This window comes from Tupaia chinensis, unplaced genomic scaffold (assembly GCF_000334495.1).
Source record: "Tupaia chinensis unplaced genomic scaffold, TupChi_1.0 Scaffold000276_2, whole genome shotgun sequence".
NCBI lineage: Eukaryota > Metazoa > Chordata > Mammalia > Scandentia > Tupaiidae > Tupaia > Tupaia belangeri.
The window spans coordinates 958,364-986,186 of NW_006159759.1; the positions used below are offsets into that span (position 1 = coordinate 958,364).

A 27,823-nucleotide genomic window follows, 5' to 3' on the forward strand; every position below is an offset into this window, starting at 1 on the left:
ACCTGCCAGCCCTGACTCACTTCAATCTTAATGCAACAAATATGAATCAGACTTTTCAGTTCCTTATATTCATTGTTCAAATTCTATAATAATTTTGGTATAAATTATACTAGGAATAGAATGTGACTTCTGTGTTGGTATTCCAGATCAACTTGAAGAGAAGCATCTTGGTATTTGATCTTGTGCTCCAAAATTGAATTAATTTGCAAAGTAAAGACTTTTCTATATTTTAGTACTAAAATAGAAAGTTTATAAATGAAATATTTTATTGTCAATATAATCTGAAAGAGCATTAAGACATTTCCCCCACACCGTAACAGTGATATAAAACATAAACGTGACGCTTAATAGGATCCACAATAAAGTAAGAAAATGTCTGTTCATGATTCTTCGTTGAAGGGTAGCACATACCAGCAGAATCCTGGAAAAGATAAAGCTAAATTATTTAGCATACACTACATTTAAAAGATAATCAACAGATTTTTCTATTACATATGCTCTGTCAAAATATAACTCTTAAAAAAAAACATAACTCACAAGAAATTGGCAGTTAAATAGTATTTTAAAATACTTATTGACAGCACAGTCTACTATGCTAAAAATGCACACATATTATACATACATTTACACCTTCTCTTTTCTTTTTTTGAGAGGTTTTTGCTATAGGGAGCATGAGCTTGTCACAAAGACAGAGAGAGAGAAAGATAGAGACAGACAGAAAGTGAGAAATGAACCCACAGGAGGGATGGACATGCCTCAATCCCTTCTCCTACATTCTTCTCTCGGGATCTTGGGCACGTACGCACATGTGCCTGGCGTGAGTTTAAACCACCGGCTATGGGACTTGAACTGCAGTCAAATACATGGGAGTCCACTAACATAGCCAGTATGCCATCTGCTGGTCCTACCCCCCCTCCCGTTTTTTTTGGAGAGATTTTTGCTATAGGGCATGTTCCGGCTGGAGAGACTAAGAGAGACAGCAAGTGAAAAATCACCCCCAGGAGGAGTTGGCCACACCACAATCCCTTCCCTCTTGGGACTCTGGACATGCAAGCACACAAACTAGCATGAGTTTTATGCCACTGGGTCTGGGACTCCAACCACAGTCAGCTATACTGGAGTCCAGCAGCATAACCATTATGCCATCTGCTGGTCCCTAATTTTCTTTTCTTTAAATTACTTATTAAATTGGGACCAGCAGTTAGCGTAATGGCTACGTCATTAGGCGTAGTCCTGGAAGTCCTTATTCAGACCCAGTCTCAACAGCGCGATGCTAGCTCCAGGATGATTCGCTGAAGATTGGTTCTGCATAAGTAATTTTCTTTTCTATTTGTCCAATTATGCCAAGATTGCAACTCTGTTTTTGATTTGAAAACCTTGTCCTGAAGAATTTGCTGCCATCAGCCTATTTTGTTTCAATTCTGTCCAATGGCAAGTGGTCAGCGTTTTGCAAACACCGGGAGGTGAGGGCGCTAGAAAGGCCGAGCGGGTTGAGCTCAACTCTCCAGGGGGGCGTGACCACTCCAGCAAAGGGAGCTCATCTCCCCCCCATCCCTAATTTTAAAAAGTGGTTTTAAAGTACTAATATTGCTAATTTTTTAAAAATTGCCATTTTTAATTTTCTTTTAGAATATATCCCTATATTTCAAGGATGCAGGGACTGTGTTTCTTTTGTTTAGCTCAGCATACTAGCTGATACATGGAGATATTTCATAAATATTTGATGAATGATAAAATGAAGGTATTTAGATACTGTTCAAATATATTTTGTATGATATTAAAATTCAGTTATCATACTTTGTGAAATAAAGACATTTGTAGCATTATAATTCTTTTCTTAAGAGATTTTGGCTATAGGGTACATGCGCTTGCCAGAGAGACAGAGAAGACAGAAAGTGAGAAATCACCCTCTTAGGGAGGATGGCCATCCAGCAATCCCTTCTCCTCTATTCTCCTGTCAGGATTTTGGGCATGTATGCACACATGCCAAGCATCAGTTTTAAGCTGCAGGGTCCAAGACTCGAACCATAGTCAACTATGTGCAAGTCCAGCGACATAACCATTACACCATCTGCTGGTCCCATAGCATTCTTACTTCTATAAATTATGACTTGACAGACCAGAGAACTGTGCCTGACTGAGTCACAGATCTAGTTCTAAAACAAGTGGGGAATATTATTAGATACAGACAACAGAAAGAAAGCCATGGAAAAAAGCTTGAACTGGTCTTCAAACAGATGCATACTCTATGGACTTGTAATTTTAACAAAACACTAAAAATCTTTATTCTTTCTCCTAGGAATAACATTGTTCTCTTTGATAACTCTAACAACTCTATGAATAACAAGCAACTAAATTCTTTGGCTACAAAATTTCCCTCAACACTTACATAAGCAGTAACTTTAAAGACAGAAGAGGTAATTTGTATTTTCTTCGTTTGAGGATTCTTTCGAACACTAAAAAAAAGAAAAAAAGTATATTTAAAATATAATAAAGACGGCCAGCAGATGGTATAAAGGTTAAGGCAGTTGGATACCACATTGGACTACACAATTAGAGACTAGAACTTGGCCATTACTTTCTGAGTCATACATTTTCTTAGCATCAGAATCATGTAGAAGAGAGACACAGGTAAAAATCCAGGAAAGGGAAAGTTGGGGGAAAAACGACATCTCTAAAACATTTAGGTTCTAAAGTTATTTGTCTTCCAAATATCTCCAACAGGATCTCCTCCCCCATGCACAGGGTTGTGAGGAATTCCACAGGTTCATGCGGCTGATGAGGTTTAACACACTGTGGCAGTGGTAGAGTGTGTGCTTGGGGAGGGGGGCGAGCAGGAGTATGGTTAGGGCATATCGGAGTTTCTTCAGGGAGTGTTAGAAGTAGTCTAGCAAGGTCACATGAGCTGTAGGTAATTAGGACAGAATATTTTTGATGTGGGTATATGTACACTTGGTGTTTTGTTTTGTTTTGTTTTGAACTTTTGCCAGAGGGTACATGTACTTGCCAGAGACAGAGTTGTGGGGAGAGCAAGAAAGGCACCCTCCATGGGGCATATTCATGCTGCAATCTGTTCTCCTCTGTTTCTCTCTCCTTTCAGGATTTTGGATGGGGACATAGTACATATGCCAGGCCTGTTTCTCAAGCTACTGGGTCTGGGACTCAAACTGTGTGGCTAGCCATGTGGGATATAGTCACTTTAACCACCAGGACACAGGCTGGCCTGTGTATGCTTCTAAAATTTTGTTTCTATCATACCTCTTCCAGGAATATTAATGTACTGAAACAACAGTTTTTTTTTTTTTTTATTAAAATCAGAAAGAGATTATAGAATATTCTTCTAGTTCAAAAACCACATCAGATGGGGGGAAAACAAAACAAAACACCACATCAAATGGGGCCAACAGGTGACGTGGTGGTTAAAGGTGCTGGACTCCCACATGGCCAACTGCAGTTCAAGTACTGGATTTGATGGCTTGCTTTCTCTCTTTCCCCCTCTCTGTCTGTCTCTAGTCAAATTAAAATAAGTAAAGAAAATTAATGAAACGAAAGAAATAATTCTTAAAAACATAACAGAACAGACATAACCACATCAGAGGGCTGATAGGTAGTGTGGTGGCTGAGGCACTGGACTCACACTCGCCTAATTATGGTTCAAGCTCTGGACCTGGTGGCTTGCTTTCTAACTTTCTTTCTCTCTTTCTCATCAAATTAAAAAGGAATGATGATGGGGGCCAGAAGGTAGCACTGTGGTTAAGGCACTGCACTCCCAGGAGTCCTGACCTGGTGGCTTAAAACTCATGCCAGGCGTGTGTGTGTGTGTGTGTGTGTGTGTGTGTGTGTGTGTGTGTGTGATTTCTCACTTTCTGTCTTTCTGTTTCTTCCTCTGGCCAACACACGCACCCTATAGTGAAAAATCTCTCTAAATAAATAAATAAATCTTTCTCACCTGGAAGAGAGGGAGGCCATCAGGAGAGGGGTCAGTGTACTACCATGTTTACACACTTTGGTTGTTAGTACAAGAGATGTTCCCTGGACATTTACATATTATGATCTAGCAATATTACCTCACCAGATCCTTATAGATAAGCTTTGTTGTTTCCATATATGGATTAAGCACATCTTCATACTGACAAAGGGCTCCACCAAGGCAAAGATGCTTGAAAATACAAAACAGGAACTCTTCTCTATCTGGCTGGCTGAATATTTCATATTTTTCTGAGTCTTCCACAAGCAAAACCTAAAATGATAAAATCCATCTTAATGTAATGTAGCTTGAGGTTCATCTTTAAAATAATAATTTTTATTTAATCCAATTAATTAATTAATTAATTAATTAATTTCATTTTGACCAGAGAGAGATGGAATGAGAGAGAAAGAAAGAGAGGGAAAGTGAGAAAGCAAGCTCCTAGGTCCAGGACTCGAACTATGGATGGCCATGTGGGAATTCAGCGTCCTTAAGCACCACACCACCTGCTGGCTCCACTCAAGGTTCATTTTTATATATTTTTTTCTTTTCTTTTTTGCTATACAGCATGTACACTCACCAAAGAGAGACAGAGAGGGGGGAAATAAGAAATAACCCTCCTAGGGACATAGACATGCCATAATCTCTTTCCAAAACTTTCCCTCTATCTCTTTTAGGGATTTGGGGCATACATACCCAGTATGTTTTTGTTTTATGGTTTTTTTTTTGCTATACATCGTGTGAGCTGACCGAAGAGACAAGAGACAGAGAGATAGAAAGCAAGAAATCAACGAACGGGGGGATGGCCGTGCCTCAATTCCTTCTCCATTTTCCTTCCAGGATCTTGAGTATACAGCACACACAGCCGGCATGATTTTGAAGCCACTAGGTCCAAGACTTGAACTGTGGTTGGTCACGTGGGAGTCCAGCGATGTAACTGCTATGCCAACTGCTGGTCCCTATTATTATTTTTTTTTTTAAGAGGTTTTTGCTATAGGGTGCGTGCGCTTGCCAGACAGAGAAAGACAGAGAGACAGAAAGTGAGAAATCACCCCCTGGGGGATGGCCACACCACAATCTTTTTTTTTTTTTTTGGAGAGATTTTCGCTATAGGGCGCGTGCGCTCACCAGACAGACAGAGAGAGACATAGAGACAGAAAGCGAGAAATCACCCCCCAGTGGGAATGGTCACACCACAATCCCTTCTCCTCCATTCTCCTCTCGGGATCTTGGGCACGCACGCACACGTGCCCGGCGTGAGTTTTAAGCCACGCGGTCAACTACGTGAGAGTCCAGCGACAAAGCCATTACGCTACCTGCTGGTTCTCACCACAATCTCTTCTTCTCCATTTTCCTCTCAGGATCTTGGGCATGCACACACATGTGCCCGGCGTGAGTTTTAAGCCACCGGGTCAGGGACGCGAACCGCGGTCGACTACGTGGGAGTCCAGCGACATAGCCATTACGCTATCTGCTGGTCCCCCTATTCTTTTTTAATTCTTTTTCTTTTTAGAGAGATTTTTGCTATAGGTTGTGTGCACTCATCAGAGAGACAGAATGACAGAGAGACAGAAAGCAAGAAATCTTCCAAGGAGATCGTAATCCCTTCTCTTGGGATCTTGGGTATGCACACATGCATACACCTGGCCTGAGTTTTAAGCCACCAGACCCGGGATTCAAACTTTGGCAATGTGTGAGTCCAGCAATGTAACCACTATGCCATCTGTTAGTCCCCACCCAGTGTGTTTTTCAAGCACATGGATTCAGAACTTTAACCACATAATCACCCATATGGGATACAGTCAGCTTAACTTCTGTTTCAACTTGTGGCCCTTTAATTTTAATATTTTCTTTTTTCTTTAAGGTTTATTTCATTTTATTTATTATTATTTTTTAATTTGACCAGAGGCTGCCAGGTCCAGGACATGAACTGTGGTCAGCCGTGTGGGAGTTCAATGCCTTAACCATCACATCACCTGCCAACCCCTAATCTTCATATTTTCAACAGTTTCAATTTATTTAAAATAATCTTAGGCTCATTTTAAGATCTAATCCTGAAGTAACTGGAGAGAGTAATATGCAACCTGCACCTATTGCCTCCAATTTGTCATCAGGTATTGATGATCAATGAAAAGAATAAATCAGAATTTATAATACAGCAGCTAACTCTTCCCCTCTTCCATTTTATTTCCTTTTTAAAGATTTATTTAACTTTATATTATTTATTCATTCATTTATTTTATTTTGACTAGAGAGAGACAGACACATAGAGAGAGGGAAAGTAAGAAAGCAAGCTACCAGGTCCAGGATTTGAACCGTGGTCAGCCATGTGGGAGTGTCCAGCACCTTAACCACTACACCACCTGCTGGCCTCATCACTTTTTTTTTTTTAAATAATTACTTACTTAGGGACCAGCAGATGATATAATAGTTATATCACTGGACTCCTACATAGTTGATGTGGTTCAAGTCCTGGACCCAGTAGCTTAAACTCACGCTGGACATGTGTCTGTGGGTGCCCAAAATCCCGACAGGAGATACAGGAGAGGCAGCTGTGACATGGCCATCCCTCTGTGACATGGCCTTCCTCTGTCTCTTTGGCAAGCTTACATGTCCTATAGCAAAACTCTCCAAAAATAAATAAATATTTATTTAATTTATTTATCATTATTTTTTTAAAGAATTATTTTATTTAACTTTATTTATTTATTTAATTTGACCACAGAGGGACAAAGTGAGAGAGGGAAAGTGAGAAAGTAAGCCACCACTTCCAGGACTTGAAACCCAGTTGGCCATGTGGGAGTCCAGCACCCCCAACCACCATGCCACCTGCTGGCCCCTATTATTATTATTATTTTTTAATTTGCTATAGGGCAAATTAAAGAGAGAGAGAGAAGGTTAGAAAGCAACTGCAGTCAGGGGGCCGGCAGGTGGCATGGTGGCTAAAGGCGCTGGATTCCCACATGGCCAACCACAGTTTGAGTCCTGGACCTGGTGGCTTGATTTCTCTCTCTCCCTCTCTCTCCCTCTGTCCCTCTCTGGTCAAATTGAAATAAACAAATTAATAAAGTTAAAAATAAAATAATTCTTTAAAAAAAAAAAGAAAGAAAGCAACTGCAGTCAGTTCAAGTGGGAGCCAGGGCCTTAACCACCACACCACACCACCTGCTGGTTCTATGAGATCACTGTATACATCAACCCATCTTTTTTTTAAGAGAGAGATATTTGCTATTGGGTGCATGTGTTCCCGGGGAGACAGAGACACACAGAAAGTGAGAAATCAATTCCAGGGGGATGGCCATGCTGCATGCAATCCCTTCTCCTCCACTCTCCTCTCGGAATTTTGGGCATGCAGGCACATGCTCCCAGAATGAATTTCAAGTTGCCGGGTCTAGGACTCAAACTGTGGTTGACTACATGGGAGTCCAGCAAAGTAATCATTATGTCATCAGCTGGTCTTTACACATCACCTGTCTACACTGACTCTTTTTTTTTTCTCAATAGAATTACTTTATTTAACTTTCTTAATTTATTTACTTTAATTTAACCAGAGTGGGACAGAATGAAAGAAAGAAGGGAGGCAAGAAAAAAGGGGAGTGAGAAAGCAAGCCAGCAGGCCCAGGACTCCAACCAGGCCATGTGGGAGTCCAGTGCCCTTAACTACCATGCCACCTGCCAGTCCCTACACTGACTCTTGACTAGGTCAAACTTTTGAGGGGAATTTTCTTCTGTCATTGAGCATTTCAGACAACTCATTCATTTATTGGTTGTAGCAGGCACAAACGAAGTGATGAATATGCCAACTTTAAAAAAAGAATATGAAATAGCTAACAATAAAATATAGATTCAACAAGACCAAAACAATAAAAGATAAAATACTATGGGGCCAGCAGGTAGAGTAATAGTTAAGGTGCTGGACTCCCACATGGTCGACCACAGCTCAAGTCCTGGACCCAGAGGCTTTAAACTCACACCAGGTCTATGCACATGTATGCCCCCAAAATCTGAGAGGGGAATGGAGGAGAAGGGACTGTGGTATGGCCATTCCCCTGGGGGGCGATTTTTTTTCCGCATCTCTCTGGAGAGCGAACACGTCCTATAGCAAAAATCTCTCAAAAACAAAAAGAAACACCCCTGTAATAAATGGTAAATAAAAACATATTAAGGCCTCTAGATGGGGAAAGGCTATAAAAACTGTGCAGTACACAGAACACTATCATACAAGTAAAGGAGGGAAATATGAGTTATACAACAATCGCTGCCTACAGGCAAGAAAAGCTGATTACACTTACTTACAGTATTGCTAGATCATTATATAAAAGGCACTGAAGTAAATAATAGTCTGCAGTGTTGTCTATATACAGCTTAATGATCTGATGAAAGCCCAGGTTATGTAGAGATTATAGAGAGAAAGCGAGCCCAGGTTATGAAGAGTAAAAGGTAGGCAATGGGATGTGATCCACATTTTACTGCGCTCTGGGTGTGCCTCACAAACGCAGGCACGTCCCTCCCTCTCTCCCTTCCTTCATCCCTCCCTCTCTGCAAGGAAATGATGTGCTATTAAAAACCATGTTTGCAGCTACCTGAAGGTCAGACTTAACATGAGGGTGAAAAAAGCATTCAGAAATAAGCAGTAAACACATTCCTTACATTAACACTCTCATACATTAAACTCATTAGGTTGTGTACTTTTTTGAAAATACAATAGCTTCACTTTTGGAAAGGATGTTAAAATGTTCCACAGATCATTCGCATTCGGAGCTCTTTGGCTGTAGGTATTCGGTGGTTGAGGAGCCCAGCTCCTAAGCAGCAGTCACGAATGCGGTCATTATCAGGACTAGTGCTACAGTGTGCCAACAGCATCTGGACTGCTACACAACGTCGGCCCTTTTTCATTCTGGCTAAAGCTAGAAGGGTTTTTTTTTTTTTTTTTTTTTTTTTTTCTTTCAGTCAGAAATCAACCAAGTTAAAGTTAAAAACCCTCTCTGTTGCCACAGAGTGGCAAAGAACACAAGAGCAAAACATATGCACAACTAGCAGAAAAGAGTTCCAGCACTTCACGAATAGAGGTTCTATTCACAGCAGACAAGACAGGCAACAGACAGTTCTGCACAGTCTGTTGAAAAACAAATTCTTTTTATGAGGATCTCGTCACTTAACTCTAATATCAGGTAACTGACCATCAGTTCTACAAAAACAGCCACACTAATAGATAATTAAAAAAATATTTTATTCATTATCATTATTTAACTTGCTGTAGGTCACACATGTTCACCAGAGAGAAAGAAAGCATGCCACCAGGGTTGCAGAGCAATCCGCCATGTGGGAATCCAACACCTTAACCATTACGCCACCTGCTGACCCCATCGATGACTTTTTTTTTTAGAATTATTTATTTACATTTGTTATTATTATTATTATTATTAGAGATTTTTGCTATAGGGTCTGTGTGTTTACCAGAGAGACAGAGACACAGAAAGTGAGAACTCATCCCGAAGGAGGATGATCACTCTGCAATCCCTTCTCCATGCTCATCTCAGGATTCTAGGCATGCATGTACAACAGCATACCTTGAGTTTCAAACTGTCAGGCTTGGGACTTGAACCATGGTTGACTACATGGGAGTCCAGTGACATAACCATTACACCATCTATTTGTCCCTTATTATTTATTTTCTAATTTGATTGGAGAGAAACAGAGAAAGGGAAAGTGAAGAAGCAAGCCACCAGGTCCAAAACTTGAACTGAGAGTTTGGCCATGTGAGAGTCCAGTGCCTTAACCACCATGCCACTTGCTGGTCCACCAATGGAATTTAAAAGGATTTTTCTGTGATGTGTGTGTGTGTGTGTATAGTGATTCAGACAGGGTCCCCCTGTGTTATAATCCTCCTTAAGTTTCTTGAGTAGCTGGGACCACAGGTGGGCATCACTATACCTGGCTCTTTCAGACAGGGTCTCGCTATGTTCCCCAAACTTAACTCACGGTTTAGTTTGCCTAAGCCTCCCAAGTCACTGGGACTACTGGGACGCACCACTGCACCTAGCTTTTGGGGGTGGGCTGGGAAATGAATCAGAGCATTCCATGTGGCCAGACTGCCAACAAACAGTGTCAAGCATCCAGCACATGAGCCTTAGTCCAGCATCACACCCCACTGTTGATCTCAGCAATGAGAGACAAAGATTCTTTTAATCTAGGGATGTTTTTAATCCTAACTTGGTATGTTAAGGGCTCCATATTAAAGAAAAATGGTTATTAATTAGACAGGTCAGGGTTTCTCTACATTTTTTTTGGAGAGGTTTTTGCTATAGGCGCATGCACTCACCAGAGAGAGGGACAGAAAGTGAGAAATCACCCCCCCAGGGGGGATGGACATGCCACAATCCCTTCTCCTCTACTCTCTTCTTGGGATCTTGGGCATGTATGCACACGTGCCTGGTGTGAGTTTAAGCCACTGGGTCCAGGACTCGAACTGCAGTCAACTACATGGGAGTTCAGTGACATAGCCATTACACCACCTGATTGTCCCCCATGGGTTTCTCTACTTTTGCACCACTGGCAATTTGGGCCAGATAACCACTGCAAGGAACTGCCCTATGAGGTACATGATGATGAATATCATTTCTATCCATCAGATGTTAGTAGCACTGAGTTAAGAACTACTAAAATGCACAATTGACAGTAAAATTGCCATCCCAAAAGAAATCTACCAATGTAATGATTATTTCTGATCTTTATTTATTTAAATTATTTATTGAACTTTATTTATTCATTTATTTTTAATTTTTTAATTTGACCAGAGAGAGACAGGGAGATAAAATGAGAAAGCAAGCCTCCAGGTTTGGGACTCAAACTGTAGTTGGCCAGGTGGGAGTGTTCAGCGCCTCTACCATCACGCCACCTGCTGGTCCCCATGATCATTATTTATTAACAACACATATTTGATAAGGTTTTTAAGATATTTTTCCTATAGGTTACATGCACTTCCCAAAGTCAGAAACAGAGATATGGGAAAGTGAAAAAGTACCCCACATGGAGGATGGCCACTCTTATTGGGATTTGGGACGCATATACTCTGTGTATTTTTCAAGACACTTGTTTAGAGATTTGAACCGTCAAGTCGACCATGTGAGATCCTGCTACCTTAACCTCCATGCCATCTGATGGCCCCATATTTTATGTTTTAAGCAGGCAACAATTTATAGTATTTTGCATGTTCTGAAATATAACTTCACTGCAGAATTTTAAAATTCTGTACTTACTTTTCGCAACTCATCAGAAATGAGAAATGGATCACAAAAAAAGTCTAAACACTTAACAATATGTCCACTGTCTCGTACAATATTTTCATCATATAATCGATGAAAAAAGGACATTGAAAGCTGTGTGCAAGGGACAGCGGTAGCTTCAATTTTTTTCACATCAGTACCTGGAAAAAGACATAAATAATAGAAATATAAATATTAATTTAGGGGACCAGCCTGTGACAGCTAGATCACACAGGGCCACTAAGTTTGAGTTCCACACCCCAGTTGCTGAGAGAGGTTTGGGGTGTGTGTGTGTGTGTGTGTGTGTGTGTGCGCGTGCACCCTGAATCTTGAAAGGAGAGACCAAGGAGAAGGGACTGTTGCATGACTATTCACCATGGAGGGGATGCTTTCTTGCTTTTTCTCTCTCTCTGTTTTTCTCTCTGACAAATGTATATTTCCCTCTGGCAACTTTTTAAAAAACAATTTTATTTTATTTTTGATTATCATTATTATTCTTTAATTTGACCAGAGAGAGAGAGAGAGAGAGAGGGACAGAGAGATAGGGAAAGTGAGAGAGCAAGTTACTGGGTCCAAGACTCAAACCACGGTCAGCCATATGGAAGTTCAGCCCCTCAACCACCATGCCACCTGCTGGCTCCCTTCTGGCATATTTAAAAAACAAAATTCTCAGTTTTTCTAAAATAAATCACTATACAGAGATTCTTTATTTTTAAAAGTATTATTTAATTTTATTTATTATTATTATTATTTTAAAATGTGCCATAGGACACATACACTGATCAGAGAGAGTGAGAGAGGAAAAGCAAAAAAGCAAGCCTCCAGGTCTGGGAGTTGAACCATGGTGGACCATGTGGGAGTCCAATATCTTTTTCTTTCTTTCTTTTTTTTTTGAGAGTTTTTTGCTATAGGGCGCGTGCGTTCGCCAGACAGACAGAGAGAGACAGAGAGATAGAAAGTGAGAAATCACCCCCCAGAGGGGATGGTCATGCCGCAATCCCTTCTCCATTCTCCTCTCGGGATCTTGGGCACGTACGCAAATGTGCCCAGCATGAGTTTAAGCCACTGGGTCCGGGACTCGAACCGCGGTCGACTATGTGGGAGCCCAGCGACATAGCCATTACGCTAAGTGCTGGTCCCGGAGTCCAATATCTTAACCACCACATCATCTGCCTGCCCCGACTATATAGAGATTCTAAGATGTAACCAAATATGACATATTTTGATGTATTTAAAAGAAACATTAGTTCAGGATTTTATCATGTTGTAGCATTTTTTATCAACCATTAAAAGCTTAAAAAAATCTCACCATTTCCTGACTAGATGGATATAAATTATAGAATACTTGAAAATAAATTTTTGTGTGTAGTAGGGGTTCTTAGATTATTTTTTTAAAAGAATTTTTGGGGACCAGCAGTTAGAGTAATGGCTATGTCGCTGGATTCCCATGTAGCCGACCGCAGTTCGTGTCCCCGACCTGGTGGCTTAAAACTCACGCCGGGCACGTGTGCATGTGTGCCTAAGATCCCAAGAGGAGAATGGAGGAGAAGGGATTGCGGCATGGCCATCCCCCCGGGGGGTGATTTCTCGCTTTCTGTGTCTCTATCTCTCTTTGTCTGGCAAGCACATGTACCTTATGGCAAAAATCTCTGTCTCAAAAAAAAAGAGAATTATTTAATTTTACTTATTCATTCATTTATTTTAATTTGACCAGTGAGAAAGAGAGGAAAAGTGAGGAAGCAAGCCACCAGGTCCAGGACTTGAACCATGGTCGGCCATGTGGGAGTATCCAGTGCCTAACCACCATGCCACCCACTGGTTCCTCTTAGACTATTTTTAATACATATATCAGAATGGCCTATAGAAGCATAGGAAGTGCTTTGTAGGATTCTGAATCTGTATTATGCTCAAGTTTTATCATTCATATTACAAATTTTTTTAAGAATTATTTAATTTTATTTATTCATTCATTTATTTTAATTTGACCAGAGAGAGACAGAGAGAGAGAGAGAGAGAGGAAAAGTGAGAAAGTAAGCCACCAGGTCCAGGACTTGTACCATGGTTGGCCATGTGGGAGTGTCCAGCCCCTTAACCACCACGTCACCTGCTGGTCCCCATATTACAAAAATTTTAATTAATGAGTACTTATAAAGTTTTAAAGATATCTTGAAAGCATTTTCTCTCCATTTAAAAATTGCAACCTTGGAGCTGGAGGGTGCCATGGTGGTTAAAGGCACTGGATTCCCCACATGGCCAACAGTGGTTCGAGTCCCAGACCTGGTAGGTTGCTTTCTCAATTTCCCTTTCTCTCTCTCTCTGTCTATATCTGGTCAAATTAAAAAAAAAAAAGAAAAAAAAAAGAAGAACAAATAGAATTAACTAAATAAATAATTCTTTAAAAAAATTCAACCTTGTGATTTCATTTACAGTATTATTAAAAGTTTTCCAAATCAAGGCAAATTTCAAACCAAGCCATAATCAAGCTATCACAAGTTCAGAATTTTAAAATTTTGAAATATTGGCATTTTGTTTTTCTGTTGTAGCTTTAGTTCTTTCCCCAACCCCATCTCTCCCCTACGCCACACGTATTTCCTGGATGTATCTTTCAGCAATAGATTTTTCTGGTATCAGGGGTTCTATTAAACCACAAACATAAAAATCAAAGTGACTATTTCTATTATTACCTTAGTCACTTAATCTCTCTCTCTCATAGATAGACACATACACATCGATTAGTCAGATATAATGGGGTGGTAGAATTCTTCTGTATGAAGTTCTAAGGAGATTATAGACCTAGGTGCGGTAGGCCTTGGTATATCCCTCCCTGGATGTATTTGCTGAAAACGTGGTGAAGTAGCTTGTACTTAAAAGGAGTAAGTCATATTGGCAATTATTTGAACTTCTTATTTTGGCTGTCCACCATGCTAGAACTTGTTCTACATTATGATCCTGAGCTAGGCTAATATGGAGGCAAGGATGCCAGGAGCCAGATCTGTGTATGCCTCAGTCATTTAGAAACCTATGCTGCTGAGAGAAGTTTCTTCTGCTTCAGAGGCAGTGTCTTCTAGGTGATTATATAAAGTAAAAAGAAGGGTGTAGAAAATGATAATGTATGTTGAACAATGTTCCAAGACCAAAGAAACAGAGCAAGGTAGAACCTGACAGTTTTGGAAGATTGGTCAGTGGCCACAGAAAGTTCTGATATTGGGCAACATGCCATTTTGATATATCTACCCTAGTTCTGATTTGGGGAGCAGCAGGAGAGTTTAGATGGTGAGGAAAGGAAATTAAATTCAAACCACTTAATCTGAGGCATGAAAATAGCATTCATTCATACAGAATGAACTGTTTCACCTCAAAATTCTTATGTTGAAATCTTAACCCACAAAGTGACAGTATTTCATGATGAGCTAAAAAGTAATTAGGGTTAGAGAAGGTGACTGCGGTAGGTAGGGTCAGAAGACTTCAAAATAAGAGTTTTGGGGTCAGCAGGTAGCATATTGATTAAGTCACTGGACTCCGACATGGCCGATTGCGGTCTGAGTTCCAGACTCAGCAGCTTGACACTCAGACTGGGTGTGTGTGTGTGTGTGTGTGTGTGTGTGTGTGTGTGCCCCAAATCCCAAGAGAATAGAGGACATGTGATAGTGTGTGTGCCATCCTCCCAGGGGGTGATTTCTCATTTTCTCTCTCTCTCTGCCTCTCTGGTGAGAGCATGAACCCTATAGGAAACAAACAAACAAAAACAAACAAAAAAACCTCTCAAAAAATAAAAAACACCCAAAAACCAAAATAAGAATTTGGGGGATCATAATTGAGACCATAGCATTTTACTCCTAGTTCCCAAATTATTGTCCTTTTCACACACAAAATACATTTATTCCAGTTCAACAGCTAGGAAAGCTTTAACTAACTCATTCAAGCATCAACTTTAAAGCCTTCCTTCATATCATCTTGTTTTTCCTGGTCCTTTTAGTTCAAACTGGCAGTGTTTTTGTTGGTAAAATCCCATCTCTATTCCTGACTTCTGCTGAAATTACTAACTTTTGAGTTATACCCATTATCCCTTTATCAAATGGTTGTTCAGCCACATCTTCAGTGTTCTCTGCAGAATATACTTTTTTTTTTGGAGAGGTTTTTGCTATAGGGCACATGCATTCACCAGAAAGACAGAGACAGAGAGACAAACCGTGAGAAATCACCCCCCAAGGGGGGGGGGGTTGGCCACACCGCAATCCCTTCTCCTCCATTCTCTCGGGATCTTGGGCATACATGCACATGTGCCTGGTGTGAGTTTAAGCCACTGGTTCCAGAACTCGAACCATGGTCAACTACGTGGGAGTCCAGTGACATAGCCATTACGCCAACTGCTGGTCCCTATAAACATGTTTTATAACCACTTTGATAAATTATTCTGATCTTTTCCTTTTGAAAATTCTGACTTTGTTAATGTATTTGCTCATTCAGTTTAATTTTGTAGCAGATTGAAGATCATATTGTATCAGGTTTTTTTTTAAGATTTATTTATTTATTCATTCATTTTAATTTGACCAGAGAGACACAGAGAGAGAGAGGGGAGAGAAAAAGTAAGGGACAAGGGACAGGACTTGAACTGTGGTCAGCCATGTGGGAGTGTCCAGTGCCTTAACCACCACACCACCTGCTGGTCCCCCATGTATTAGCTTTTTGCTCTATAAATTTTACAGTAGCTTTTAGCCAAAATGTGTGATATGACTTAGTAAATCTATTATTATGAATTTTGTAATCTTGTTTCTTTTGTTTTTGTTTTTTACTCTGGCTACGTGGGAGTCCAGTGCCTTAACTACCATGCCACCTGCTGGCCCCGCCTGGTGTGTTTTTCAAGCCAATAGTCTGGGACTCCAATGATAACAGGCAGTAATATGGGATCCAGAAGCCTTAACCTCCGTGCCACCTGCTTGCTCCCTATAATCTTGTTCTTGACCAACACTTTAAGTTACTTTTATGTAAGCTGCTAGAATTCCGTTGAAATACAATGTAATAATCTACCCAAAACCATCTAATTAAAAATCAATTTGAGAGGCCAGTAGCTGGTAGAGGTTAGGGTGGCTAGATCTCAGAGCTGACTGCTCAGTTCTTTCAAGTCCTGGATCTGGCAGCTTGAAAATCATGATGGGCATGTGTGCATATGTGCCCAAAAATCCTGAGAGGAGAATGGAAAGGGGATTGCAGTATGGCCATCCCCATTGTGAGGGTGATTTCTTATTTACTCCCCTGCTCTGTTTCTCTCCTAGGAGCACATGCACCCCCCATAGCAAAACAAAAACAAAAACGAGAAAACCAATGATTTGCATTTTCTTTCTTTCCTTTTTAAACATTTGCCAGGGGTGCATATGCTGTCCTGAGACACACAGAGAGAAAGTGAGAAAGCACTTCCTACATGGCCACATCACCATCTCTTCTCTTCTCAGGATTTTAGGCACACAAACACATGTACGTACTACATTTTTTTTTTTAATTAGTTAACTTTATTATTTATTTATTTTAATTTGACCAGAGAGTGACAGAATGAGGAAGAGGGAGAGAAAGTGAGAAAGCAAGCCGCCAGGTCCAGGACTCGATCTGCTCTCGGCCATGTGGGAATCCAGCACCCATAACCAACACACCACCTGCAAGCCCGTCGTGTTATTTCTTTAAGCTGCCAGGTCCAGGATTCAAACCATGTAGCTGGACATGTGAAATTCAGACACGTTAACCACTACACCGTGGTGAGCTGGCACTCAATTTGCACTTTTTTAGTACAAATTCGTATTATCAACCAGATTCTTCTAAAATAACTGAAGCTTTTATTTGTTCTAGTGTTACATGACTATGACCTAAAATTTAAAATATGATGTCATGACTTTTTTTCAAAATAGTCTTTCATTAACTCTGATTTCTTCCTTAAAGTTTATTTAAGAGATTTAAGTTAACGTTGTTAAATGTTCAGATAATTTTCTTGAAAAATTTCTGGCTGTTTCAATGATAAGAGGACTTCATAAAGTTCATGGAAAATGAAATTGAGTTTAGGGACAGGTAGTGGTATAGTGGTAATACAATTGGATACACCTAAGTCTTGGGCTCGTGTTCCAGGACCTCCCAGAGCACCCTGGGCATGCATGCACCTGTTATCTGGGCTGGCTGAGATTTGGGTGGATTGTGGCACACAGACAATGTTGTGAGTACTTCTTTCTCTCTCTCATGGAAGAAATAAAAACATGCACACATACCTGGCATGTTTTTCAAGCTGTTTGGGTAGAAATTTGAATTGCTCAGTGAGCCATGCAGCATCTGGCTCCCTTAATCACTAGGCCACAGAGCCAACCCAATACATAGATTTTTTTAAAAAGTAATTATTTATGGGACCAGCAGTTAGCGTAATAGCTATGTCGCTGGACTCCCACATAGTCGCCGCGGTTCGAGTCCTGGACCTGGTGGCTTAAACTTACGCAGGGCGCGTGTGCACCCAAGATCCTGAGAGGAGAATGGAGAAGGGATTGCAGCGTGGCCATCCCCCCTGGGGGGTGATTTCTCGCTTTCTATCTCTCTGTCTCTCTCCATCTGTCTGGCGAGCGCACATGCCCTATAGCAAAAACCTCTCCAAAAAAAAAAGTAACTATTTATTTTATATTTTATTTATTCATTCATTGATTTTTTTTTTTTTTTGACCAGAGAGAGACAGAGGGTGACAGTAAGAGAGAGAGAGGAAGTGAGAAAGCAAGCCACCAGGTCCAGGACTCGAACCCTGGTCGGCCATGTGGGAGTGTCCAGCGCCTTAACCACCACGCCACCTGCTGGTCCCGCATAGATTTTTCTTAACACATATTTTCCATGAACTTTCTGAAGAGCCATTGTATTATGAATATACCTCCTATACAACATTGTCCTTTTAAATGTTAACACTCTCGATGGCTTAATATTTTCACCCCATGGTTTAATATTTTCACTATTTAAAAAGAATATTCTGGCCGGCCTGTGGTGTGGTGGTGAAGGCAGCTGGATCCCACCTACATGACCAATTGCGTAGTTCAAATTCTGGGCCTGGTGACATGAGAAACATTCCAGGCACATGTGCTTATATGCCCCAAATCCTAAAAGCAGGGAGAGATGGAGAAGGGATTACGGTGTGACCATTCCCCATGGGAGAAGGGGGGTACTTTCTCACTTTCTCTGTCTCACTCTCCTCTGAGTGCACATAGCCTCTAGCAAAATTAAACAAAAAAAAGTTCTATAGTGGCTGATCCTCTGACATAAATCTATGCCCCTACTGCAACTGAGATTTTGTCCAATGAACCCCGTATCAGCAGACTCTTTCCTAACCCCTTCCATCTGGGTAGAACTGACCACTCCTCTTCTCTTATGACCTCTTCTATGGCAGCACCTTTGATACATTACACGATACACACACACACACACACACACACACACACACACATTTTAACATATCCATAGCTCTTTGAATATAGGCCTCTTTCATCTTTTTTTTTTTTTGAGAGGTTTTTTGCTATAGGGTGCGTGCGCTCGCCAGACAGGCAGAGAGAGACATAGAGACAGAAAGCGAGAAATCACACCCCAGGGAGGATAGTCACACTGCAATCCCTTCTCCTCCATTCTCCTCTCGGGATCTTGGGCATGCACGCACACGTGCCCGGTGTGAGTTTTAAGCCACCGGGTCCGGGACGCGAACTGTGGTCGACTACGTGGGAGTCCAGCAACATAGCCATTACGCTAACTGCTGGTTCCCTCTTTCATTCATCTTGACATTCTTTGGACTTAACAGACTGCATGGAAAGTTTACAACAGTATTAGGTTGGCGCTGGCAGGTGGCATGGTGGCATGGTGTTTAAGGGTCCTAGACTCCCACATGGCCAACCATGGTTCAAGACTCGGACCTGGCGGCTTGCTTTCTCACTTTCTCTCTCTTTCTCTCACTCTGTCCCTCTCTGGTCAAATTAAAATAAATGAATAAAAATAAGTAAAACAAATGAAGTTAAATTAAGAAAAAAAACAGTATTAGGTTGTCAGGAAAGTCATTATGCATATTTGTATAGAAAACAGAAAAAATATGTCATGACTTTCCCAACAACCTAATAACTTCCCAAATGAATATAAAGGAAAATTGCTCTTGTGTGCTAAACCACTATAATAGCAGTAGATTCCCCAAAGAAATGCAGGGCAGGACATGCACAACGTGTCCATGTTGTTTTTGTTTTGTTTTGTTTTGTTTGTTTTATTGTAAGAGAGTGTATGTGTTTGTCAGAGAGAGATAGAAAGAAAGAAGAGAAGCACCCTCCAGGGGCGTGTGGTCATGCCACAATCCCTTCTTTCCATTTCTCCATCCTGCCAGAATTTGGGCCACCCACACACGTGACTGGTGTGTTTTTCAAGTCACCAGGGCTGGGAGTTGAACCACACAGTCGATCATGTAGAATCTGGCTCCCTTGACCACAAGGTTGGGAACTGATCCCAAAATTCACATCGATGTTATCAAACACAGACTTCATTATCCATAATTTGTATTTTAATAATAAAAATCTCCTAGGAAAAATTTTGTTATAACAGCAAAATTGTCACCTAAAAAGATGAAAATAAGATTTATTTACCTAATGTAATCCACTGTCTAGAAGAGTCTGAAAGTAACTTCAAATTGGAAATAACATTTGGGTCTTTGAAAAAAGCCTAAAACATAAATTTGAGGGGAACAAGTTAGACGCTTTATTATAAATGAGAATAAAAGTTAAAGTCTAAAATCCCAAACTATAGTAAAATCTCATTTAATTTAAATTAGGGAGAAAAGGCAATTTTGGATTGGTAAATGTCTAATTAATAAATGTCTTATAGAGGCTGGCAGGTGGCTTGGGTGGTTGAGGCACTGGACTCCTACATGGCTGAACGTGGTTCACGTCATGGACCTGGTGGCTTACTTTCTCGCTTTACCTTTCTCTCTCTCTGTCTCTTTCTGGTCAAATTAAAAAATATTAACAAATGGAATTAAATAAATAAATAACTTAAAAAATAAATGTTTTATAAAGAAAAGGAGTTTGGTAGCATTCAAGTTGGAATAGTATGAACAACATTAGGTGCCCAAGTACAGAGGTCATTGGGATGTAATTTAACAAACAGAAAATAATGACTTATAGTAAAACTTAGGTGGGCATATCATGTTTGCAAACTTTATTATCCTTTAATCTTGTTTCCTGAATTAACTATCTTGGTAAGCACTAGCATGCTAGATATAAATCTAAAGGTAACTGTCAAATTTTAAAATATAGTTATTTCTTTCATGACAGAGACAGAGATAGAGTGAGAATTAAGGATTCCCCCAACAGGGTCCCACACCGCAATCCACTTCCAGTCTCAGCCAGCCCACAACACAGGAACTCATGAACTCAGTATACTCAGAGGCCTTCGGACCTGAACTGAGTACCTTTCCCATGTGGGTTTGGTTGCATCACCACTGTACCACTTTCTTAGTCCCTTTGTCATCTTAATTAGTCAACAGGCAAAGATCTGACTGCCTAAAAAATGAAAATTTTCTGTATGGCAAAATACAACAAAATAATCAAGAGTTTTAGTTTTAAGCACCAGCAGCTGAATCTGGCTGAAAAGGAAGAAAATTGTGTTTAAAGCATCTCCGACAGTCCACAACGTTTTCAGGTGGCACAGTGCTGAAGGCTGAACCCTGGAAAGGATCCAAACTCACACATAAACTGCCCTGATGAGGAAACTGTCCCCCTTGCTGTAGTCCCATCAAGCACTGAAGGACGCTACCCTCACCCCATTCCCCTGTCCAAGTACTTACCAAGCACAGCCCTGCTTAGCTTCCGAGATCAGGCACATTCAAGGTTGTATGACCTTGGATAGCACCATCACTTCTAACAAGGCCACCGCTACGCCAGGACTGCCTGCCCTGAAAGTCAGATGCCTCTGCCACCATTTTTTGCCAGTGAAATAAATTCTGTGTGCACCTCCCTCCTTAAACTACTCACTTCAAAATCCCAGTCTTACATTAGTTTGATTGGTGGTCCAAGGCCCTAGGCTTATGCTCTGAATTCAAGGGAGTTCTTTGTACTTTGGGGGGGTGGGGGGTTCACGTGGATGTCCTGAAAAAGTATGGAAATTATCCCCAAATTACATGGACATTCAAATGGTGCTGAGTAGCTCCTCACTGTCCCTTCCCACTCCCCCTGAAAAACTAACAATGTTTGGAATGAGCAATAAATAAAAGAAAAACAATAGGCTGAGAGAAAATATTTGCAACAAATGGGATAAAAAGGAGAAGGGAGACGAAATCCTCAATGGTTAATATCCCGAGAAAAATTGGAGAAGGGACTGCAGTATGGTCATTCCCCTGGGGAATGCCTTTTCATTTTCTTTTTCTCTCTAGTGAGTGTATATGTTCTATAGCAAAATTAAAAAAAAAAAAGTTAATAAACTCACGGAAAAAAGCTTGACCTCAAGAGCAGTGAAAGAAAGTAAGAAAAAAACCCTCAGAAGATACCACTTTTACTCATTATATTACCAAGATCCAAAACCCTGCTAACTTTCGGTGAGTGTACTAGAAAATAAGCACTCTCACAACTGCTAGCAGAAGAGTCTACCTTTACAGATATTGAGGAAACTAACATGATCAAATACCAATAAGAAAAACACGTCTTATCCAACAAATTCTTATTTGGGGTTCTGAAATCACAAGTAGATATGGCTTAAGTATAAATGTATAAGAAGGTTTTAAAAATAGTACTGTTTGGGGACCAGCAGATAACATAATGGTTATGTTACTGGACTCCTACATAGTTGACCACAGTTTGAGTCCCAGATCTGGTGGTTTAAAAATTCACACTGGGGGGGGAACCAGCAGTTAGTGTAATGGCTATGTCGCTGGATTCCCATGTAGTCGACTGCGGTTCGAGTTCTGGACCCAGTGGCTTAAAACTCACTCCGGGCACATGTGCGTGCGTGCCCAAGATCCCAAGAGGAGAATGGAGGAGAAGGGATTGTGGCATGACCATCCCCTCTGGGGGGTGATTTCTCGCTGTCTCTATGTCTCTCTCTGTCTGTCTGGTGAGCGCATGCGCCCTATAGCAAAAACCTCTCAAAAAAAAAAAAAAATTCACACTGGGGGACCAGCAGATGGTGTAATGATTATGCCACTGGACTCTCATGTAGTCGACCACGGTTTGAGTCTGGGACCCAGTCGCTTAAACCCACGCTGAGCGTGTGTGTGTGCATGCCCAAGATCCCAAGAAGAGAATGGAGAAGAAGTGACTGCGGTGTGGCCATCTCTCCTGGGAGGTGATTTCTCACTTTTTGTCTCTCTGTCTCTCTCTGTCTCTTTTTGGCAAGTGCACATGCCCTATAGCAAAAACCTCTCAAAAAAAACCAAAACAAAACAAAAACAAACCAACAATTCATGCTGGGTATGTGTGTGTGTGTATGCCTGAACTAAGAGAGGAGACTAGAATAGAAGGGATTGTGCCATTCCCCTTTGGGGGTGATTTTTTGCTTTCTTTCTCTCTGGTAGCACATGCACTCTATAGCAAAAATCTCTCTCTCAAAAAAAAAAAAAAATTACTTGGGACCAGCAGTTAGCGTAATGGCTGTGTTGCTGGACTCCCATGTAGTCAACTGTGGTTCGAGTCCCGGGCCTGGTGGCTTAAAACTCACACCGGGCACGTAAGCATATGTGCCCAAGATCCCGAGAGGAGAATGGAGAAGGGACTGCGGTGTGGCCACCCACTGGGGGGCGGGTGATTTCTCGCTTCCTGTCTCTCTGTCACTGTCTGTCTGGCGAGCACACACGCCCTATAGCAAAAACCTCTCCAAAAAAGAAGTACTGTTTGTAGAGTCAAAACTTGAAAACAGGGACAGGGACCAGCACATGACATAACGGTTATGTTGCTGGGCTCCCACAGTCAACCAGCGCTAGATTCCCAGACCTAGCAGCTTAAAACTCACAACAGACATGTGTGCATGTGTGCCCAAAATCCCAAGAGGAAAATGGAGGAGACCGGATTGGGGTGAGGTCATCCCCCCAGGGGTGATTTCTCACTTTCTGTCTCTCTGTCTCTCTGGTGAGCGCATACACCCTATAGCAAAAATCTCTCAAAAAAATGCTTGAACACAACTTCAATGTACAAAAGAATGGTAGAATAACATACAGCACACATTGGCCTGTTTGGTGGTACAGTGGTGAGTGGTGGATCGATGTGAAAGATGGCACAGCTTTATTCAGCTGAGCTATACAAATCAGGCCCATGATCCTAGTTGACTTGGAAGATTTGGGGGAGTGGAGGTGACACAAAATGTGATAAGGGTACTTACTTCTATCATGAAAGAAATAAACTAAAAAAAAAAAAAAACCCTAAAAAATAAACACCAGCATATCTATACAGACAGTACACAGCTACTGGAAAGAAAATTTTAGGATAAAATGGAAGATCTCAAACAGTAGGGGCCTTGTTTTTCTTATTCACTATGGTATCCCCAGGGGTTAGAACAGCACCTGGCATATAGCAGCTCCTCAATAAACATCCTTTAAATGGATATTTACTGAATTCGAGAGAAAACTATAAATATTTTCAATCAAAAAAGGGGTAGTTTAAGTGCCAGCCTTGTAGCTTAATGGTCAAGGGAGCTGGATTCCCCCATGGCCAATTGCAGTTTGAGTCAGCCATGTGACTTGAAAAAGACACTAGACACATGCGTATGCCCAAAATCACGACAGGATGGACAGATGGTGAAGGGATTGTGGGTGACCACACCCCATTGAGGGGTGCTTTATCCTCCCTCTCTCTCTGGTGAGTGCATATGTCCACTGATGATTTAATAAAAAAGGACAGTTTTGCAGTAGCATGTGAAAAACACAATAAAATAAAATCTCTATACGTTTATATTAGCACCAAAAAGGTATGTTAGACTATATATATATATTTTTTGAGAGATTTTCACTGTAGGGCGCGTGCGCTCGCCAGACAGACAGAGAGAGACATAGAGACAGAAAGCGAGAAATCACCCCCCAGGGGGATGGTCACGCCGCAATCCCTTCTCCTCCATTCTCCTCTCGGGATCTTGGGCACGCACGCACACGCGCCTGGCGTGAGTTTTAAGCCACTGGGTCCGGAACACGAACCGTGGTCGACTGCGTGGGAGTCCAGCGACATAGCCATTACGCTAACTGCTGGTTCCCTGTTAGACTATATTTTAAACCACTTGGCAACATAAGTGGTAGTTGCAGACTTGTAGGAAGACAAGGGTTGAGAAGGTAGGACAGGATAGATTGGGATAGAGAGAAACTGTTGATTCTTTGTATGAATTCTTTTTATTTATTTATTTTTTGAGAGTTTTTTAGCTATAGGGCGTGTGCGCTCGCCAGAGAGAGAGACAGAAAGCGAGAAATCACCTCTTGGTATGGTCACACCGCAATCCCTTTTCCTCCATTCTCCTCTCGGGATCTTGGGCATGCACGTACACACGTCCGGCATGAGTTTAAACCACCAGGTCCAGGACTCGAACTATTGTGGACTACATAGGAGTCCGGCAACAGCCATTATGCCAACTGCTGGTCCCTGAATTGTACTTTCTTGTTAGTCTTTTTCTTTTTTCAATATTCCCTTCAAGTGATCATTCTCAAATACCTTTTTATTTTAATTTGCCAGAAGGCATGTGCACTCCCTAAAGAGAGACAGAGAAGGAGAGACAGGAGAGAGAGAAAGCAACCCCCAAGAGGAAAGATCATACTACAATCCCTCTCCATTTTTCCTTTCTTTTGGGATTCTGAACATGCATGCCCATACACTCAGTGTGTCTTTCAAGATGTTGCATCTTGGATTGCACAGTGGGCCATGTAGGATCCAGATCCCTTAGCCAACAGGCCAAAGGCTGGCCCCTAAGTCACTTCTGAAAGAGGAATCTAAGCTGTCTTACTTCTCTACCATTAATTTCTCTGCATCTCGTTCCTACTCCTATCACTTAAATGAAAGTTCTCTTGACTTTCTAAACCCAAAATCCAGAGGTCACATGCCTATGCTCATGAAATTTATAGGCTAAAAAGAAAGAGTAAAATGCCATGAGTGTTACAAGGAAGTGCAGGGTGGTGTCAGAGTACATAAAAGGCAGATCTAATCTGACAGTGTGAAGAAAGGTTAATGTAGAAAGAACATTTAGCTTTAGATTTGAAAGTAAGCAGAAGTTAGCGGGCAAAGGCGTATACCTATATGGTGAAGTGATTAATAGTGGTGCCCCCTGCCTCCCCCAAAAGCCCACATTTGTTGGCATTTGCCAACATCTGTGGTGGATTTCAGGTTGACAATAGTTAAACAACCAGCAAACAAGGATTCCTGAAAGTTTAGCAGTCAAACCTCCCTGAACTTTTAGGTCACCAGGAAGTCATGATGCATTTTTGCAGAGAAAAACATCAGAAACACCCAATAGTTCTAGCATGTCACTGGCAAGACTTTTTTTCCCAATTGCCAGAGGGCACATATGCTTGCCAGAGACAGAGACACAACACCTTCTAATGGGGAATGGTCATGCCACATCCCTTGTCCTCGATTTCTCCATCCTGTAGGGATTTGAGAAGTGTGCAGTACACATGTGCCCAGTGTTTTTCAAACAACAGGGTGGACTCCAACCCCACAGTCAGTCATGTGGGATACAACTGCCTTAACCACCATACCACCATCTGGTCTCCTGATCATTGTCTTTAAAACATAAATTAATAAATGAGTGTGCCAGACCTTGGTCTAGTGGCTAAAGGAACCAGATCTCACATGGCTGCCCTAGGTTTGAATCCTGTTCTGGGAGACTTGAAAAACACAAGCCCATGTGCATAAAATCCCAACAGGATGGAGAAATGGAGAAAGGATTGTAGTGTGAATATGCTCCACGGTGGAGTCTGCTTTCTCTCCGTCTGGCTCTCTCTGAGAGATAGGTGCCCTCTGGCAATGTAAAATAATGGGACTAAACTTTAAAGAACACACCACAACTCACTCATTCGAGTGAGTTTCACCCCCTCAAAGTACGACAGCTACCTGCAGCAGAAGACATTCCAACTACTATGCCAATGCTTAAAACGTGTTTTGTGTAAAATTCCTCAATCAGAAATACTGTTAGAGCCTGAAGCCCGGTTCTTAGGGAAGATCTGATTTTCAGAAATAAACAAAAGTAATTTTGGAGCTGAATCTAATATGTAGAGCCAGTGATGAGCCTGGATAACAACACTTAAAAGGAGAAAAAATGATTCTCTAGAAAGAGAGCAATTTTCCAGAAGTTAAGTTCTGTAAGACAGGATACTGGAGGTAGTGGATGAGCTCAACGAAAAATTTATGTCGATAGGAAATGTATTAGTTTCTTTTTTTTTTGTTTTTGAGAGATTTTCACTATAGGGTACATGCGCTCGCCAGACAGACAGAGAGACGTAGAGACAGAAAGCGAGAAATCACCCCCCAGGAGGGATGGTCACGCCACAATCCCTTCTTCTCCATTCTCCTCTGTGGATCTTGGGCATGCACGCACAGGTGCCCGGCATGAGTTCTAAGCCACCGGGTCCGGGACGCGAACCGCGGTCGACTACGTGGGAATCCAGCGACATAGCCATTACGCTAACTGCTAGTTCCCAGGAAATGTATTAGTTTCTTAAACAAAGGGGAAACTCCATGAAAACGGACTCACTACGGGACAGCGTGTTCTCCAGATCTATGCCGACCTGAGGGAACGCTCCAGCCCCGGTACCAACCATAACGAAATCGTCCTTCCGATATGCCTGAAAGGTCTGGTCAAACCCGAACGCTTGCGCCTGGATTCTGCCCAGCATGGACCTGGAGTAGGAGGAAAAGTCACACCGGCTCGGAGCGCTCACCCGACCAGCCCCACCCTCGCTGCCCGCGCGGGCCTCGAGCTGCGGCGGCTCCCGGCTTTCCCTCAGAGTCGGGCGGCTGGTCGCGTGGCCTGGGGGTTCTTCCCGCCCTGCCGCCCAGGCTCTCACCACTGGCGGAGCCGACTGCTGCTCTCCCGAGCGCTCAGAGACGGGAAAGCTCTCTGAGGCAGAAACCTGAAGGAGTATCCACCCAAGTTCCCCAGCTCCCCCGCCGCCATCGTGCTCTCCGCCGCGCTGCAGGGGAGTCGTTTCCATGGAGACGTGGCGGCCCGACGCCGAGGGGGCGGGGCCACGGGCTTCCCGGACACCGGGTCCGGGCGGCGCGGCTGGGCGGGGTTGGGAGAAGGGGATCAGCGCGGCGTTGCCTGGAGCTCGTGCCGCAGGCTTTCTGGGTGCCAGCCTTCTTGCTGCCCCTACATCTGGCTTAGCAGTTAGGGACACTGGGGGTCGGGAACAGAAATTGACAGCTGGCACTTGTTAAAGTTAAAGCAACCGAAATTACTCAGCAGGGGTTAATCGCCTAGTCTCAAACGATGTGATCTCCTATTTACAATGATCTCTATTAAGACGACTCATATCTTTGGAGAGGTTTTTTTTTTGCTATAAGGCGCGTGCGCTCGCCAGACAGAGACAGAGAGACAGAAAGCAGGAAATCACACCCCAGGGAGGGATGGCCACGCTGCAATCCCTTCTCCT

At 42.0% G+C, this 27,823-nt stretch overlaps 1 protein-coding gene across 1 annotated transcript; it reads right to left on the reverse strand.

Annotated features, from left to right (window-relative positions):
* CFAP300 (cilia and flagella associated protein 300) lies at positions 1–27,374 on the reverse strand. Its single transcript, XM_006150097.3, has 7 exons — positions 27,236–27,374; positions 26,987–27,068; positions 19,854–19,929; positions 11,227–11,393; positions 4,068–4,240; positions 2,390–2,456; positions 1–421 (listed from the first exon to the last, which is right to left on the reverse strand). The coding sequence occupies exons 1-7, from the start codon at positions 27,343–27,345 to the stop codon at positions 293–295; spliced, it is 804 nt and encodes a 267-aa protein (XP_006150159.1). The 5' UTR covers positions 27,346–27,374; the 3' UTR covers positions 1–292.
* Positions 27,375–27,823: the final 449 nt, after the last annotated feature.

Excerpts from the sequence above, each read along its gene's own strand:
- CFAP300 (XM_006150097.3), bottom strand. The coding sequence starts at position 27,345 with ATGGCGGCGGGGGAGCTGGGGAACTTGGGTGGATACTCCTTCAGGTTT. Across the intron at positions 19,930-26,986 it reads GGAAGGACGATTTCGTTATG|GCTTTTTTCAAAGACCCAAA; the intron begins GTTGGTACCGGG and ends TTTATGTTTTAG. Across the intron at positions 2,457-4,067 it reads ATCTATAAGGATCTGGTGAG|TGTTCGAAAGAATCCTCAAA; the intron begins GTAATATTGCTA and ends TCTTTTTTTTAG.